The sequence below is a fragment of the Vombatus ursinus genome, unplaced genomic scaffold, assembly GCF_900497805.2.
Source record: "Vombatus ursinus unplaced genomic scaffold, bare-nosed wombat genome assembly UNPS02009205.1, whole genome shotgun sequence".
Taxonomy (NCBI): domain Eukaryota; kingdom Metazoa; phylum Chordata; class Mammalia; order Diprotodontia; family Vombatidae; genus Vombatus; species Vombatus ursinus.
In genome coordinates this window covers 4,131,385-4,148,711 of record NW_020948983.1, presented here as the reverse complement: position 1 = coordinate 4,148,711, position 17,327 = coordinate 4,131,385, and the positions used below count along the sequence as shown (strand labels likewise).

The window sequence follows — 17,327 nt, the reverse complement described above, 5'->3', positions numbered from 1 at the left end:
GGTGGTACTATTATTAAAATAGCCAAGTGGGGAAGAGAAGATTTTGGGGAAAGATGATCAATTTTGATTTAGATATAATGAGTTTGAGGTGTTGGTGGAGGGTGAAGGAGGAGATATCTCAGGAGTAATTTGGACTGTAGGTCTGGAATTTAGAGCTAAGCAAAAAGGTTGGGACTGGAAATATGTCTTAAATGTGTCAGGCAAAGCCCATTTCAGACTTTGAGTGACCATATTTGCATGTGAAGGGACCAGGAATGGTGATGAGTATGTATCATGGACAAATGAAGAGACCTGGAAGAAAATCAGTAAACTATAAATTCCCAGATTATTTTGGTACTTATTGGAAAATAACTGTTACTGAGCTTATACTTTAGCCTTCAAAGATTACATTTGTGAAGAGCCCCTCATGAAGAAGAGAAGTCGAAAGAAAAGATAGCCTAGGTGCATTAGCCAACTTGGATGATTCTACTCTTTAGTACTCGGGGAGGAGAATTTCCTCTTAAGGGAATGAAGGGCCTAGGGAGAAACCTAGATTCTAAGGGATAGAGAAGGTTTCTGCTTGTCCAGGGGCAATGATTTTAGCTAAGAAAGCTTAGCAGGTGGTAGAGACTAGAGTCAAGTAGCATTCAAAGAGACATGTCTAGCAGAGCAGACTTGAAAGCAGTACCATCCAGCAGAGACTAAGAGATCAGTACCAGTAGGAGCCAAATAATGAAATCACTAGAAGATATGAGTAGTCCTGCAGCGTCAGAAGTATGAATTCTTACTCTACATGTTCTTTGGTCACATGTGTTCTCTACGTATATGTTTCCCATATACATCTCTTCTGTATGGGAATTCCTCGGCCAAAGGTGTTCCCTATATGTATACTCCTCTAAATGTGTTTCAAATGAGAATCTTCTCTTCCCACTGAGTCTGAATGTATTTGCGGGAAAATATATCCCAGGTTTTGGGGAGAAATGTTAAGCTGCTATGAAATATTTTGCTGCTACTTTTCCTTCTATGCTATTTCATTAAATAACTTTGCTTTGAACTAATGGTCTCCTTTTGCTGACTATTAAAGGGAAAACACAGGGGCAGCTAGGTGGTGCAGTGGAGAGAGCACAGGCCCTGGAGTCAGGAGGACCTGAGTTCAAATCCAGCCTCAGACACATAATGCTCACTAGCTATGTGACTCTAGGCAAGTCACTTAACCCCAACTGCCAAAACAAAACAAAACGAAAAGGGAAAACACATCAGTGGGGGCTCTTAAATTACAGTTATAGGGCATGGTCCCATAGGGTGCCTCCAATCAAGGCTAGCCAACCACTGAAGGACCTGTCTTCTAAGGTGTCCTCAGGTACTACATATGAATTTAGAACAGTCCATATGGAGGTGATAGTGGAAGCTGTGGGAATGCATGAGGCAGAAAATGTAGAAATAGAAAAGGGCCAAGAACAGAACCCCATAGAACAACTATGTAGCACTGGGGCTTCCACATTTGTAAGTGTCCTGCAAACTGGCTCCCCCTCCAAAAAAAAAAAAGCTGACCATTTGGTATTCTCTGAGAGTCCACTCTTACTTTTACTACTCAGACAGAAAAGATAATGCAAAGACAATGCAGAAATTCATCATTTGATGAATTGTCATAGTAGGAAAAGTAACAACATGACATTCCTACTCATACAAAAACCTCTTCCACAAATATGAACACCATCAATGGGAAGGGTGGATATAGGAAACCTATGTGGTCAGAGCAAATGCATGAAGGAGCACATATAGGGAATCCTTGTAGCTATGCACATATAGAAGAATAATACACCTCCAACACTGCAGGACTATTAGTATCTTCTGCTGATGTCACTAAACTATTCTCTTGAGCTTGTTCTCTGCCCAGCACTATGTTGTGTCCTCCTGAACACTCTCTCTCTCTCTCTCTCTCTCTCTCTCTCTCTCTCTCTCTCTCTCTCCCTCCCTCTCCCTTTACCCTCTTTTCTTTTCCCTCCTTTTCTTCTTCTCTCTGCTTTCCTCACCTCTCCTTTCTTCTCTCCTCTTTTCTCTCTCCTTTTGCTTATAACTCAAGGGATTAAGTATAAGGGAAAAAAAAAAAAAACTTCAGCCCTGTGTAGCATTCTTTCCTTAAGGAGAGAAGTCTATAATTTCCCAAATAGCTGCAGAGTTTCATCTCTTTTGGAATATGGACCATGAGACAGTTAATTAGAACCTGCAGACCTATCTTTTGAACTCATTTTCTCTTCCTAGCAGGATCAAAATCCCTGTCTCAACTCTCTATCTGACCTAAAGTTAGAAAGTCGTCTTTACCGCTAGTAATTTCCCTTAATATCAACATGCATTCTTCCTCAAACCTAAGGGAGTTGGGGGGAGGGGGGAGGAAAGGAAGTCACTGAATTGTAAAAAATTATGGAGGGCTCTGTGGCTCTGACATCTTGCCTTCTGTCAGTCTCCTCTCTCTCTCTCACGCCTCACAAACCCAAGATCCTGCCAAGCAAAATGGGTCAGGGGAGGGAGGCCAAAACCACAACAAAGTTTTTGTATTCCACCTTAAACACTTTATTCTTAATTCCTACTTTTCACAATTCCTTTAGAGTAACTTTAAGCCACCTTAAATAGGAAAACCCACAGAAAATTGTTTCATAGTCTAAATTGCTCAGAAACACCTAATTTTTTCTCCAAATTTTTATATCTCCATTTTCAGATTTTTTTTTTTTGCTATTACTTTTTAGGTGTTTAATATCAAATTCACAAACCTTGGTGTGGGTGCAAATGTCACACTTTGTTCCCGGAGAAAAAAAACAACTACACATCATATAGTCTCTGTGGTGGTGGGTGCCACTAAGAATCGACCCTCCAATTTGAAATAAAAAGATACCAGAGTTGTCAAAAGGATGCTGAAGAAGAATGCGTGAAATGGAGAATGAAGAGAAATAAAGAAAAATTTTTCTGCTTTATCTTTCTTTCTACATTTCCAGTAGCATTTTCTCCTACCACAATCTCATAATACACGCTTGTGTGAGGTCTGGGATTCCCAAAGGGTTCCAGAATTTTATTCTGCCATGTTCCAACATAGAAACAAGCATACTTATAATTAACAACTACTATTTTGAGTTGGATCAATAAGGCAGGAATGTTAAACAGAGCACACTTTTCAATACTCGCCTCCTTTAGAAAAGGCTAACAAAAATAGATAGCATTTACATAGTGCTTTGCTTTGTAAATATCATCTCATTTTAAAGGTAATGATAATCCTTCGAGGTGGTACTATTATTATTAGACCCATTTTATAGATAAAGAAACTGAGGCAGACAGAGGTTACATGACTTGCCCAGCTAGTAAGTGTCTGAGGCTGGAGTTGAACTCAGGTCTTCCTGACTTCAGGCCCAATACTTTATCCACTGCCATCTAATACTACACTTGCAAGTCCATGGAATATAGCACCAAAAAGAAAATAAATCTTTTTTTTTTTTTAAATCTAGAGGAGTACTTAACTTTAGGTAACAGTAGTAGTAGGGATAAGCTCCTCATGCAAGTATTAGTTCTGTCTCTTGCTGCCTGTATGACCTTGGATAACTCACTAACCTTCCTGCCCTCTGTTTCCTTCTCTGTAAAATAAGGAAATGACCTCTAAGGCTGATTTCAGCTCTAAATCTATGTTGTATCCTATAGTTTTAGCTTTTGTTTTATTAACAGCCATTTCTGGATAACTAAATTATAAATAAATATATATGTGTGTGTGTGTGTACGTGCGCGCATGTACGTGTACATATATAATATATATACAGTTGTATATATATGAACATGTCTTTATATAATTATATGAGAATATAAATATATATTCTACATACATATGTCCACATGCAAACTCAAGTCGCTTAAATAGGAATTGTAGTGAAAGTTAGTTTGGAACAGGTTAAAATTGAGAATTGATTATATTCTACTAGCCCTCAGTTAAATGTTAATACGCTTGTGATGCCCACTATAAATTACAATTTATGTTTTCCTTTTCCTCTTTACTTTAAGACAGATAAAGCCTTATCAGTCCAGGTTTTTATTTGTTCATTTGTTTGTTTTGTGGTAGTAGTGGGATTTTCTGTTGTTTTTTAAAAAGCATGCCTTTTGTCATTTTGACAGCTGGAGATGAAGCCAAACATTTAAGACAGACTTTTTTTTTTTCCTGGCAACAAAAGCAGAGAAATGTTTTTTTAATTAAGGTGAGGGGGAGGGGGGAAGAAGCACAGCTGTGCCAAAGGTACCTTTCATGTTTAAGCTGTAATTAGCTAACCAATTTGGTCCCTGATATATACTGCACGGACATTTAAGTGTGAATATCACTGAAGCTTGATTACAAAAGGCAATTATTAATTTTAAAGTACACACACAAAAAAAGGTATGGCCTGATTACAAAGGAATAATTAAGGCAGGGTATGTCAGACCCCGTGAATTAATAGCAGGCTTTGCCATATTCAAAGTACACAATTTAGTCTTTGCCAAAGGTTATATTTAGAATCTCTGGCCTTTTGCCCTTCAGCTATTCCAAGGTGTTCCTGGATGTTTTTGCCTTAGAAACTTATACACTAGGCACCAGATAACCTTTTGTGTGAGAAAGGCCCTCAGAGGTCAAGTCCAATCCTTTGGTTGTGTTGGAGGGCAACCAGAGGCCTAATTGAAATGTAAACAAAAAGTATTTCTCCCCCACCCCCCACCTTCCCGGTAAGACTTTAAGTTCTACGAAAGCAGGCCTTGTGTTTTATGTTATTGTCATATTCCAGAACCTTCCTAGCTCCTGTGTCTTGCAATTACTATACATCTGGTAAATATTTGTTGGGTCGAAACGGAATGAAAATGAGTTCAAATAAACGCTACAGTGGTGGCACAGGGCCCTGTTTTCTGTGAGCCCTTCGAGGAGGTCCCTGGAATTCCCCTGCAGTGCTACCCGCCCCAGGCAAGGACAGTGGCTTTGGCAGAATCCCTGAGGTGGAGCCTCCTACACCCAGGGGCTTACACTGAAGAGGAAAAGGAGAGTTGAGTTTTATAACCAGGAAGTGCTCTCAGAGCCTTCTAGAACCTGTGGCTTAAAGGAGCAGAGTGACACAGGGTGAAAAAAAGGCTGGTGGGTGGCGATTCCCACCTCGTCAGCAGGGCGGGAGGCAAGCTCTGGAGCCAATCGTGGGGACCCAGGCAAGGTGTGTGGCTTCTCTTCATTTCTCTGTGACCTCAGGGCCCAAACTTTCCCCAAGCTGGACCCAAACACCGCCGGCTCTTGCCATTTTTGAGGGAAGAGAGACAGGTTTGAAGGAATTCCTCCCAGGCAATGAAGGCTTGGGACAAAGAAATAAAATTCTACAAAACTAAAAATTTCAAGGCTCCTTGGCCTAGCTGCTGCTGAGGGAAAATGAGGCAGGGTGCAGCGACTCTTTCTAAACCCTCATGGGGTGGGGGAGGGGAGAGGCTCCAGCAAGGGCCTACCCCTAAGTCTTTGTGGGACATCTTTTGAGCACAATCCTTACCTGTTCCCACTAGTGTCAAGTTTGATAAATTTAGGGCTGTAAGGGAACTCAGAGGTCTTCCAGTCTAACTTCCCTCACATTGTACAAATCAGGAAACTGAGGCCCAGAGTTGCCCTCCTATCTAGGGTGTGGGGATGGACGATAGGGGACAGTAAGGACAAGGGAGCAAATTGGGAAGCAGTCTCAAACTCATAATTGACCTCTGTTGTGAAATCCAGGGTCTTCAGTCTCAGAACGTACTTAAGAGGAGAGAGAGAAAAAAAAAAAGAAAAGCAAAGGACTCATCAGAGACTGCATCTAAAATGAGCTTAGACTCTTTATTCCAGCACATCATATTTACTGAACATCAGGCAGAAGAAAGTCGTCGTTTGAGGCATGAAGGTCAAGTACATTTCTGTCATTTTGCATATGACTTTATATATTTTCTTTTATGTCCCCCCATAGTGTTTGACTTAAACTAGAATTAAAATTTTGAAGGGCCTGGTCAGGCAGATTCAGGAAGCTCATTTACTCCAAAATCATTGAGGTGGGGGTATACTATTTAAAGATTTCTCACCCAATGCTACAGAAACATATGTTTTATAAAGGATTGTTGTGTTTAAGGATTTACTCTGTATTCCAGTGCGAGTGGAAATAAACAGGTGTCGTGAAAAAATTCATAAAGCAACAGAAGAATTGAAAGAAGAGAAAATGAAGTCAGAATCCAAGGTAATCTTCCAATGATCATTTGTGAAAGTCTGATTTACATACAGTGACTGTGTCATGTGTGGTTTTAAAATATTAGTCTAATACTGTTCAGATAGGAAGAACAATTTAGTGTCATTTTGTGTGGAGATATTTGGTGATCTGTTTCCAGAAAAACCTTGGATCCCAAGTACAGGAGATTAGTAAGATTAAGAGAAATCAGTTCACACTAGGAGAGCTGAAATGATAAAGGTATTAAAGTTTGCAAAGCACTCAGCAGCTCTTTGACCCTCAGGACAACTTTGTAAGATAAGTACCATAGACATTATTGTGTGGGGTGTTTTTCAGCATCCCACTCATTATTATCCTCAACTGAGGCACATAGAGATTAAATGATTTGACCATGGTCACATATATAGTAAGTAAAAGTGGTAAGATGTGAACCCAGCTCTCTCCTGACTGAATTTAGAACAGGTTACACTACATATCACTATATTTGTACAAAATAAAGTTTATATAAATAGAATTCATAGAATTTCTAGAGCCAGAGGATTTTAAAAATTACATAGGCCAACCTATTCACTTTACAGATAAGGAAACTGAGTTACAGAAAGCAGATGTGACTTAGAAGGAAATAAATACAAATGCTATTTTTTGCTGGTTTAAAATCTGAAAAAGTTATATACTATTATACTAATTAATAGTAAGTTTGTATTTTTTTTCAGTAAGGAAGAGGTAGAAGGGAGAGAAAATAAATGCTTGTTGATGGAGAGAAAATAAATGCTTGTTGATTGAGGAAAGTTAAAAAAACCCACAAAAATAATTAGTGCCACTTATGACTATGATATTAAAAAAGCATCAATAAAACTTATTTTTTCAAAGTGGCATAATGTACACATCTTCATTTATAACAATTTAAGAGGTAGTTGATTTTTTGTAAAACTATTCAATATTTTAAACATTCATGTTAGTTTGTACTTCTCTTAAAACTCTTAATATGTTTTACTCATGTTTCCATCTGAAAACAATTCTTAACCTTAACAGATTTTAGCATTGGTAGAGTAAAACTTAGTGCCACGTTTTTTGGTACTGATGGAAAACCAAAGAACGTCTTCTTTGTTTTTATTTTGTAAAGCTATCTTAATTGGATGTGAGGAGAGAGATTTCTATCGGTCTGAGTGACCAGAGGCATCTTCATGGAGAAACGGTGACTTATTCTAGGCCTTAAAAGGTTGAGAAGGACATTCCTAGGCAGGGAAATAGTAAGTAATGGGAAGCCATTGACATTTTTAAAGTAAGGAGTATTGGTATGAGAGAAGTGTTTTGGAAGGATTTTTTCTGACAGTGGCATGATAGATAGATTGGAAAGGAGAAAGCAGGTTGGATATACGAAGGTCAGTTACACTATGGCAATAATTCAAGCATGAGTGGGTTGTTGTTCAGTTTTGTCCAACTCTTTGTGATCCCATTTAGGGTTTTCTTGGCAAAGATACTTAAGTGGTTTGCCATTTCTTTCTCCAGCTCATTTTACAGATGAGGAATTGAGGCAAAAAGTGTTGTGACTTGCCCAGGGTCACATAGCTAGTAAGTAGCTATGTGTAAGTAGTAGTTAAGTAGGAGTAGGATTTAAACTCAGGAAGATGGATCTTCCTGACTCTAGGCCAGTACTCTATCCACCGTACCACCTAGAGAGCCTGTAGATATAGAATAGACATTGTCCTAGGAGTCTCGAATATCTCAATTATTTATGAAGAGGACAGTAAGATAATGAATTTGCAGCCAGTACCTAGACTTTATTTATATCTTTGTCCCTAACCACTCAATATTGTTATCAACAACCTCCAGGACCAACAGGATTGGGGAGTTAGCCCAGGACAAGCCATTGCCCACTGCTTCCCATAACAGGATACAGCTCTGTTAGAGATGCAGGCTACAACTCTTTTAGAGTGAAGGAAGAAATTCCTTGGGGCCTCTAGGTGGCTCAATAGATAGAGCATGGGCCCTGAAGTCAGGAGGACCTGAGTTCAAATCCAGCCTCAGACCGAACGAAGACTTGACACTTACTAGCTGTGTGACCCTGGGCAAGTCACTTAACCCCAATTGCCTAAAAAATAAAAAAAGAAAAAGAAATTCCTTAATTCAATTTGCTCGAGAATAGGGTACACTCTTTCCCAAGAAGGAAGCACACTGAGCACAGAAGTGAGAGTGAGCTTTATACTGTTAGTCTGGTCCCCTTATTCCTCGCTCCAAGACTCAGATTGGTCTGAGTTACAATCAAAAGTTTCGCAATTGGTTAGGTTCACAGTTCCATATTCTAATTAGAGAAACCTCAATCCGAGTTACAATTGGTGGAAAATCCTGATCCTTTAGTTAGCATATGCATGAGGTTTATTGAGTCTGAGTAGTAGCAGATTCTTGTGCTTGGACACTCACCCCCAACCAGCTTGGACTGGTTTGGGCCTTGGGTTGTAAAGACAGGAACCCTGCTGTCTTAACTGGCCTGAGGAATGTCACTTTCCCCTTAATTAGTTAGCCATTCAGCACCTTTCCTGTTTTTTGCAACTTATGTGGGAATCTAATAATTCAGCATTTCTCACGATTTTATAAGCTTTCCAAAGGAGAATGGGACATAAAAATGACTAAATTGAAACTAAGCACTATACTACAACATGAAATGGCTTTCTGAAGGGAGGGACTTTTGAGTCAGCTAGAATTTGTTAAAAGACAGGCAATCCTTTTCTTATTTACTACCTGGAAGTGTCAAATCACCTCAGGGATGAGCTTCTGTCGGAATTAGAGGGCAGAAGCTTTAGCACAACTTTGATCCTAAGCCCAGGGTTATTGCTCTGACTAAAAGAGACAGGTAACACTGTAGTTGAAGACAGCATGGTAGCACCCAGCCAAGCTAATACTTGAAGGTGGAAAAATACTACTGCTGCCCATTGAAGAGCAATCCCAGGAGACCAGTAGACTGATACATTTACAGAGACACTGTGTCTTGAGAAGAGCCCAATGACCAATGTTAGGCTCAGCCTTCTCTCAGGTAGCCACTACCTAGTGTTGCCTGGCCCAGTCCAGCAGCAATGGTTCCTGGTGAGAAGCCTTGGCAACCAAATGACCTACCTCACCCACTCTAGCAGAGTATTGGATAATCTGACTGAGTTGCTGAACCCTAGAACCTGAGCTTTTGGTCCAGGGGAGATATTGTGCTAGCCCTGAAGAATGATGGAGTGAGTGATTCATAATGAATAAATATCATGAGGATTGTCCAGAGACAGAAAATCTTGGAGCAGAACCCACAAAAAGAGTGAAACAAATTTACAGCCCAAGACAGCCTGGATAGTTGATTGGAAAGGTATGTCATGCAGGGCAGGGAGAGGAGCACAGTTCGGCATGAGCGCTCAGGCAAGGCAGGCCTCAGCGAACCTGGAGCAGGCCTCAGAGGACTGAATCATGGGCAGCTGTGGTGGTTTCCAGACTTCTCAACCCACAAACGCCAAAGACAACTTAAAAGATCAGTGGGAAAAGTCTGTGTCCTCAGTGAGAGAGAAAAGCGCCAGTCCCCTAACTTGGCCTTGGGTCAGCGGCTGCTTCCAGAGCTTCCGGCCCACAGACTGAGGGGGAGTTGAGTGGCTTATCAGAGGGGGATTGCAGGGATCTTTCTGCTGGAGCTGGTCACAGTTCTGGGTGGTGGTCCTGGAGCAAGGAGGAGTGATAGCTTGGTGGAGCTTGTAGTGGCCATGGAGAAGGAATCCTCCTCACAATTCTAAGGCAGAAAAGAGTGCTTGTGGTCACTCATAGATCAGAACATAGGCTAGGAAAGGAGTAATCACCTTGCCCTTGATCATACGACCTTGGAAGAACTGAAAATTTACAGGTCCCTAGAGGTATTTCTGAAAACAGCTGCACAAAACCACCGAAGCTTGGGACAGTACATTCGCCACACTGGAAGCACACCCCTACCTTAACAAAGAGTTTATAACTCAAGTAATTGGCTGAGATTATGAGCAAGCAGCGCAAAAAGAGTCAGACTATATTTTCTTACTTTGGTGACAAAGAAGATCAAAACATACAGCCAGAAGAAGACAACAAAGTCAAAGCTCCTACATCCAAAGCCTCCAAGAAAAATATGAATTGATCCCAGGCCATGGAGGAGCTTAAAAAGGATTTTGAGAAGCAAGTAGGAAAAGTAGAGGAAAAATGAGAGTGATGCAAGAAAGTCATGAAAAACAAGTCAACAGTTTGCTAAAGGAGACCCAAAAAAATACTGAAGAAAATAACACTTTAAAAAATAGCCTAACCCAAATGGCAAAAGAGGTCCAAAAAGCCAATGAGGAGAAGAATGCCCTAAAAAGCAAAATTGACCAAATGGAAAAGGAAGTCCAAAAGCTTACTGAAGAAAATACTTCCTTAAAAATTAGAATGGAGCAGTTGGAAGCTAGTGACTTTATGAGAAATTAAGACACTGTAAAACAAACCCAAAAGAATGAAAAAAATAGAAAACAATGTGAAATATCTCATTGGAAAAACAACTGACTTGGAATATAGATCCAGGAGAGAGAATTTAAAAATTATTGGACCGTCTGAAAGCCATGATAAAAAAAAAAAGCCTAGACATCATCTTTCAAGAAATTATCGAGGAAAACTGCCCTGATATTTTAGAACCAGAGGGCAAAATAGAAATGGAAAGAATCCACCGATCACCTCCTGAAAGAGATCCCCAAAGAAAAACTCCTAGGAATATTGTAGCCAAATTCCAGAGTTCCCAGGTCAAGGAGAAAATATTGCAAGCAGCCAGAAAGAAACAATTTCAAGTATTGTGGAAACACAATCAGGATAACACAAGATTTAGCAGCTTCTACATTAAGGGACCGCAGGGCATGGAATATAATATTCTGGAGGGCAAAGGAGATAGGATTACAACCAAGAATCACCTACCCAGCAAAACTGAGTATAATCCTTCAGGGGAAAAAATGGTCGTTCAGTGAAACAGGGGACTTTCAAGCATTCTTGAGGAAAAGACCAGAGCTGAATAGAAAATTTGACTTTCAAATATAAGACTGAAGAGAAACATAAAGAGGTAAACAGGAAGGAGAAATCATAAGAGACTTATTAAGGTTGAACTGTTTACATTCCTGCATGGAAAGATATTATTTGTAACTCATGAGACCTTTGTCAGTATTAGGGTATTTGGAGGGTAAAAATTATATGTATGTATGTATGTATATAGATAGATAGATATAGATACAGATATAGATATATAGATATAGATATAGATAGATAGATAGAGGGCACAGACTAAGTTGAAGATGAAGGGGTGATATCTAGAGAATAAAATTAAGGGGTGAGAGAGGATTATACTGGGAGAAGGAGAAAGGGAGAGGTAGAATGGGGTAAATTATCTCACATAAAACAGACAAGAAGAAGCTTGTATAATGGAGGGGAAACGGGGGAAAGTGACAGGGAATGAGTGAATCTTATTCTCATGGGATTTGGCTTAAGGAGGGAATAACATACACACTCAATTGGGTATGACAATCTATCTTACCCTACAGGAAAATAGGGGGAGAAGGAGACATGAAAGCAGGGAGATGATAGAGGGGAGGGTAGATTAGGGAAGGGGGTGATCAGAAGCATACACTTCTGAGGAGGGACAGGGTCAAAAGAGAGAATAGAATAAATGGGGGAGGGATAGGATGAAGGGAAATATAGTTAGTTTTTTATAACATGACCATTATGGAAGTGTTTTGCATGACTACATATGTATAACCTGTATCAAGTTGGTTGCCTTTTCAGTGAGGGTGGGTGGGGAGGGAGGAAGGGAGACAATTTGGAACCCAAAGTTTTAAAAAGACATGTTAAAAAAAAATTGTTTTCACATGCAACTGGAAATAAGAAATACGGGCAATGGGGAATAGAAATCTATCCTGCCCTACAAGAAAATAGAAGGGGAAGGGGATAAGAGAAGGGGGGGTGAGATAGAAGGGAGGGCAGATTAAGGGGAGGGATATATAGAACACATGCCATCTTGGGGTGGAGGGAGGGATGAGATGGGGAGAAAATTTGGAACTCAAAATCTTGTGGAAGTGAAGGTTGAAAACTAAAAATGAATTTAAAAAAAAAGAAAATCTTGGACATTGAGGCCCTATCATTCTAGAGTTATAAGCTGCCTTGGCCATATGTGTGACCTATATATGGTCCTCACTACCATTGTACTTTAAGCCCAAGCTCACTCTCTCCCTATTCTCTTATACTGCACTGTGGATATATTTGTGGGGTGGTGTGCCCCCAGTTTTGACAAAATATGCTTTCGAACTACTTTTCTTGCTATGCCATTGAGTAAATGCTTTAGCTAAAGAAATGTGTCAGAGGAAGCACACTGATAGGGGTTTATGAGCTAGTGTTTGGGAAGATAGCCATTTACAAGGTTAATCTTAGAGCCCTGGGAATAGTAATAACAATACCTCTTCCCATTGGCAAAGTGAGTTGAGCAAATGAGCCCTCAGAGGAGTGTTACATATTACATACATACATATTATAGGTAGATATTATTTATGTATTAAAATATAATATATAGCAGCATATATATGTGTATATGTGTGTATATATATGTATATATGTATATATACATATATATACACACATATATAATGTATTTGTGTTTAGGAATATGTGTAGTCTTCTCCAATAAATTGTGAGCTCCTTGAAGGCATAGATTCTTAATTTTTTTCTTTGTAATCTCAGAGCTAGCATAGTATCTGGCACATAATAAGCATTTAACAAATGATTAATGATTGATTGAATTCCACCAATGTTTTGATTACTGCTCTATAAAAGTGGGATGATTTGCCTGAAAATACAAGTGAAAATGCTGATTCATTCACATATACACACAAAATGTTTCTGTTCTAAAATCTTAAATGTTAGAGATGAGAGTGTTCATATAATAGTATTTAGAAATACTTACTGAAATTACAAATATAAATTATAAATTTGAATCACTTCTTAACACAGATTAGTTGCATGTAATATTATTTATTAGGTAAATACAATTGTAGCCTGCTTGCAAAATTAATTTACAAGTCTCAAAGTCACATTTAGATATTGATAATTTGCTATTGAAATAACCTAGTAAAATTTATACTTTGATAAAGTTTAAATGAACATCCCCAAAGATTTGATAGTAATTCAGTTTAGCAAACATTTTTAAGAGCTTAAAATGGAAAGAATTCTAGATTTGCACTCTGAGAAACTGTTTTTGAATGCTAGCTCTGCTAATTACTACCTGTCTTTTGGCAAGCACTTGGACATTGTAGGACTCAGTTTCCTTATCTATAAAATGGGGGGATTGGACCAGATGATCTCCAAGGCTTCTTCTAGCTCTAAATCAGTTTTTTCTAAGATGTTATTGTGTACTTGGGGATATATACAATTTACATATGAGAGTATTCCTTCCTTCTAAGAATAAAGGCATATGACAGGAAAGAAAGAAGGAAACATGCATTTATTAAGTATCTTCTGTACACCAGGCACTATGCTAAATACTTTACAAATATTATCTCATTTGATCTTCACCACCACCCTGGGATCTCTTTGGTCGGACAGCAATAGGTCCCTGCCCAGCACAAGCACCACTTATGGTTATTTTTGGGCCCTCTGGGCTCATAGTGAATGTAAATAGTAACTGTTTCTCTTTTGGCCAACAACCCTGAGGGTCTTTGCCTCCCAGTTTGATTTTTTTTTTTTTAATTAAAAGGGCTGTGCCTTGACTCACTTCTTAAAGAGGCCTATTCACTGAATAGGAGTTGCCTCACTCAAATAGAGAACTTGAAAAGACCCTATCTTAAAAGGGCCCCGGTTTCCCACTGCATCCTGGGCCATCTCCAGTCTTCCTGATCAATATCTGGCCCCTGGACCTAGATGGCTCTGGAGGAGAAAGTGAGGCTGGTGACTTTGCACAGCACTCCCTCAATCAAATCAAATTCAATTGCAAGTCATGTCATCATCTCCCTGATGTCATGGTCCTCTTTGAGAATGAAGGACAAACCACAACCACAACCTGGAAGGTGGGTGCTATTATAATACCTGTTTTCCATTTGAAGAAACTGCATCAGACAGAGGTTAAATGACTTGCCCAAGGTCACACAGCTATTAAATATTTTTTTTGCCAAGTTTAAACTCAGATCTTCTTGAGTCCAGGTCCAGTGCTCTACCCATTATGCCATCTAGCTGCCTCTAGATAACTCTAATACAGAATATGTGCATTAGAAAGAAGTGCAATAAAGTATTGTGTTAGGTCTAAGGGGGAAATATAACTAGAGAGGAATAAGGGAAGGTTTTCTGAAGGTGTTAGCATCTTAGATGTGCTTTAAAGGATGGGCAGAAACTCAGTGGGAAAGAAGGGGAGGGAGGATATTCCAGTGAGAAGGAATGTAAAGCACAGTTATAGAGAGGAAGAATACATGGCATGTTTGAGGGACAGAGATGTCCATGTTGACCTGAATGAGGAGTTACAGGAGCTAAGCCATAGAAAGTACCAGCTGTTTTGTGGAAGGAGGGGGGGTTCTAGATGGCAGGCAAAGGGATTTGTTTTGTTTCCATTTTTGCATCTCCATTCCCAAGTATTTGTATAGGTATATATAAACATATGTATACACAGACAAATACACAGATATATGTACACACACACATACATGAATGTGTGTGTTCCCATATTAGACCAATTCTGATTATAAATGATTAATGGTTAAGAACTGGAAAAGTAATCACAAATTGATTTTTCTTTCTTTTATCCTCAGAGTTAATTATGTGCCTGCCAATATCAATGAAAATGTATTTACTTGACTGCTTGATTTGGTATTTATTGACCAATCTATCAAAAAGAAACAACCTAAGAAAAGACTGAAATATAATTTGAATAGGATAGCACATGAGTTATAAAAATAATTGTACTGGTGATACAATTTGAAAATATTTGGGACATCCTTTTTAAAGATTGCTTATGGTCAAAAATGCATTTTAGAAATACAGTACTCATTTTTTTTTTCTGTCCTGTAAAACCCAGGTAGCATGTAATTAGAACTTGAATGATAGCATTTGCCTTTCAGGGCTCAATGACTACTTTAAAATATGTGGTTGCAAAAGCCACAGATTATATAGTATGGGTACTTTGTGAATTGAAAAGATACAGTATGCCTGGTTAAGTTTAGTAATGTGAAAACAGAAATACAAGAACACAACTTGATTTGCTCCAGAACTTACCAAAATATGGTCCTAAAGATCCTGATAATGGAGGAAGGATTTTGTAGTATTTACAAGGTAGCACACAAAAATTGAGAAATCACAGACTGAACTTATTCAATAGTAATTAACCTGATATAACTTTGATCCCTATAAACCACTGAAAATAACTTTTTTTTCTCAAGAGGGAGTAAGTGAAGGAAAGTCTAAGGCAGTTTATGAATTTAAAAATTATATTTACAATGAAAGAATAATTCAAATGGGGTAGTTTCACCTTTCCCTCTAATCTTTTGGGATCCACATAGTTCTCTTTTGAATGGAAAAAAAAAATTGAGTCCATGCCCAAAGCTGCAAGAAGATACATCCTTAGAAAGGAATAAGCTCTCATATTCTGATTGAGATGTTGAAATGCAGTTTTAAAATTATGTTTTTTTTAACTTGTGAAAGAATAATATAGTCATTGCCTAAGTGATCTGAATATCAAAATCACTAGATATTTTTTCTTTTTGTTTTTTTTTAATTTATTTATTTTTAGTTTTCAACATTCACTTCCACAAGAATTTGAGTTCCAAATTTTCTCCCCATCTTGTTCCTACCTCCACCCCAAGATGGTGTGCATTCTGAATGCCCCTTCCCCTGATCTGCCCTCCTTTCTATCACCCCCCCATCCTCTTGCCTTTCTGTTTTCCTGTAGGGCAGGATAGATTTCTATACCCCATTGCCTGTATATCTTATTTCCCAGTTACATGTAAAAACAGTCTTTAACATTTGTTTTTTAAACTTTGGGTTCCAAATTCTCTCCCTTCCTTTCTCCCCACCCACCCTCATTGAGAAGGCAAGCAACTCGATACAGGCTATACATGTGTAGTCATGCAAAATAGTTCCATAGTAGTTGTGTTGTGAAAAACTAACTATATTTCCCTTCATCCTATCCTGCCCCCTGTTTATTCTATTTTCTCTTTTGACCCTGTCCCTCCTTAGAAGTATTGGCTTCTGATTACCCTCTCCCCCAATCTGCCCTCCCTTCTATCATCCCTCTGCTCTCTTATCCCCTTCCCCCCTATTTTCCTGTAGGGTAAGATAGATTTATATACCCAATTGAGTGTGTATGATATTCTCTCTTTAAGCCAAATCTGATGAGAATAGAAACTTTTTTTTTATGAAAAGGTGTTAACTACTTAGAACAAAAATTGAACTTAACTCTCCACCCTTAAGAAAATTTATTTGAATTGGAATACTTGTTCACAACTTGCCAAATTTAAGAGATTAAGCTGGACGCTCCACTTCATCCATTCAGCAAATATTTTGAGTAATAATAATAATTATTATTATTGTTATCTTGTAGAAATACTTTTGGAACAAGCAGATATTATGTTACCTCACTGGGCAACTGAAAAAGTTGACAGTGGGCCCATTCCCTTGGATTCATCTAGTGAACTTAGAGTGTTTTACCTCTGGATGGAGTCTGGATGCCCATCCTTTCATGGGCAATACCCACATAAACTCAGCCAACAAAACATCAGTGAAGAAGTGCTAAAGAGATGATTGATTCATATGTGTTTGTTTATGGAAATGGAGGAGCTTATGATGGCAGCTCAGGACTAGGTCACTGCTACCAGAAAGTAGAAAGGTTATCTTTAAGGACCACAGATTTTGTGATCATTCTAAGAAATGGGAGAAACTATATAATGAATCACTATGAAGATTTAGCACCTACTGAATGGGAAGGACATATAACCTAGAAGTTAGAATTATACATAAGAAACTTTCTATCTTTCGTGGACCAACAGATGATAGATCCCCATACTACAAATATCAGGAGAACCATTAAAATATCCTGGATAACTCAGTTGGTTAGCACTAGAATTAGACCTCCTCATAGACTAAATGTTCACCAAC

General features: G+C 38.7%; 1 protein-coding gene across 1 annotated transcript in view; it reads left to right on the top strand.

Moving 5' to 3' along the window:
* The first annotated feature begins 5,791 nt into the window (after positions 1-5,791).
* CCDC172 (coiled-coil domain containing 172) overlaps positions 5,792-17,327 on the top strand; it is a 59,112-nt gene continuing 47,576 nt past the window's right edge. The window contains exons 1-2 of the mRNA XM_027851484.1: positions 5,792-5,885; positions 6,127-6,212. Of these exons, the coding sequence (XP_027707285.1) occupies positions 5,807-5,885; positions 6,127-6,212 (165 nt within the window). The 5' untranslated portion in view covers positions 5,792-5,806. The remainder of the gene's footprint in view (positions 5,886-6,126; positions 6,213-17,327) is intronic.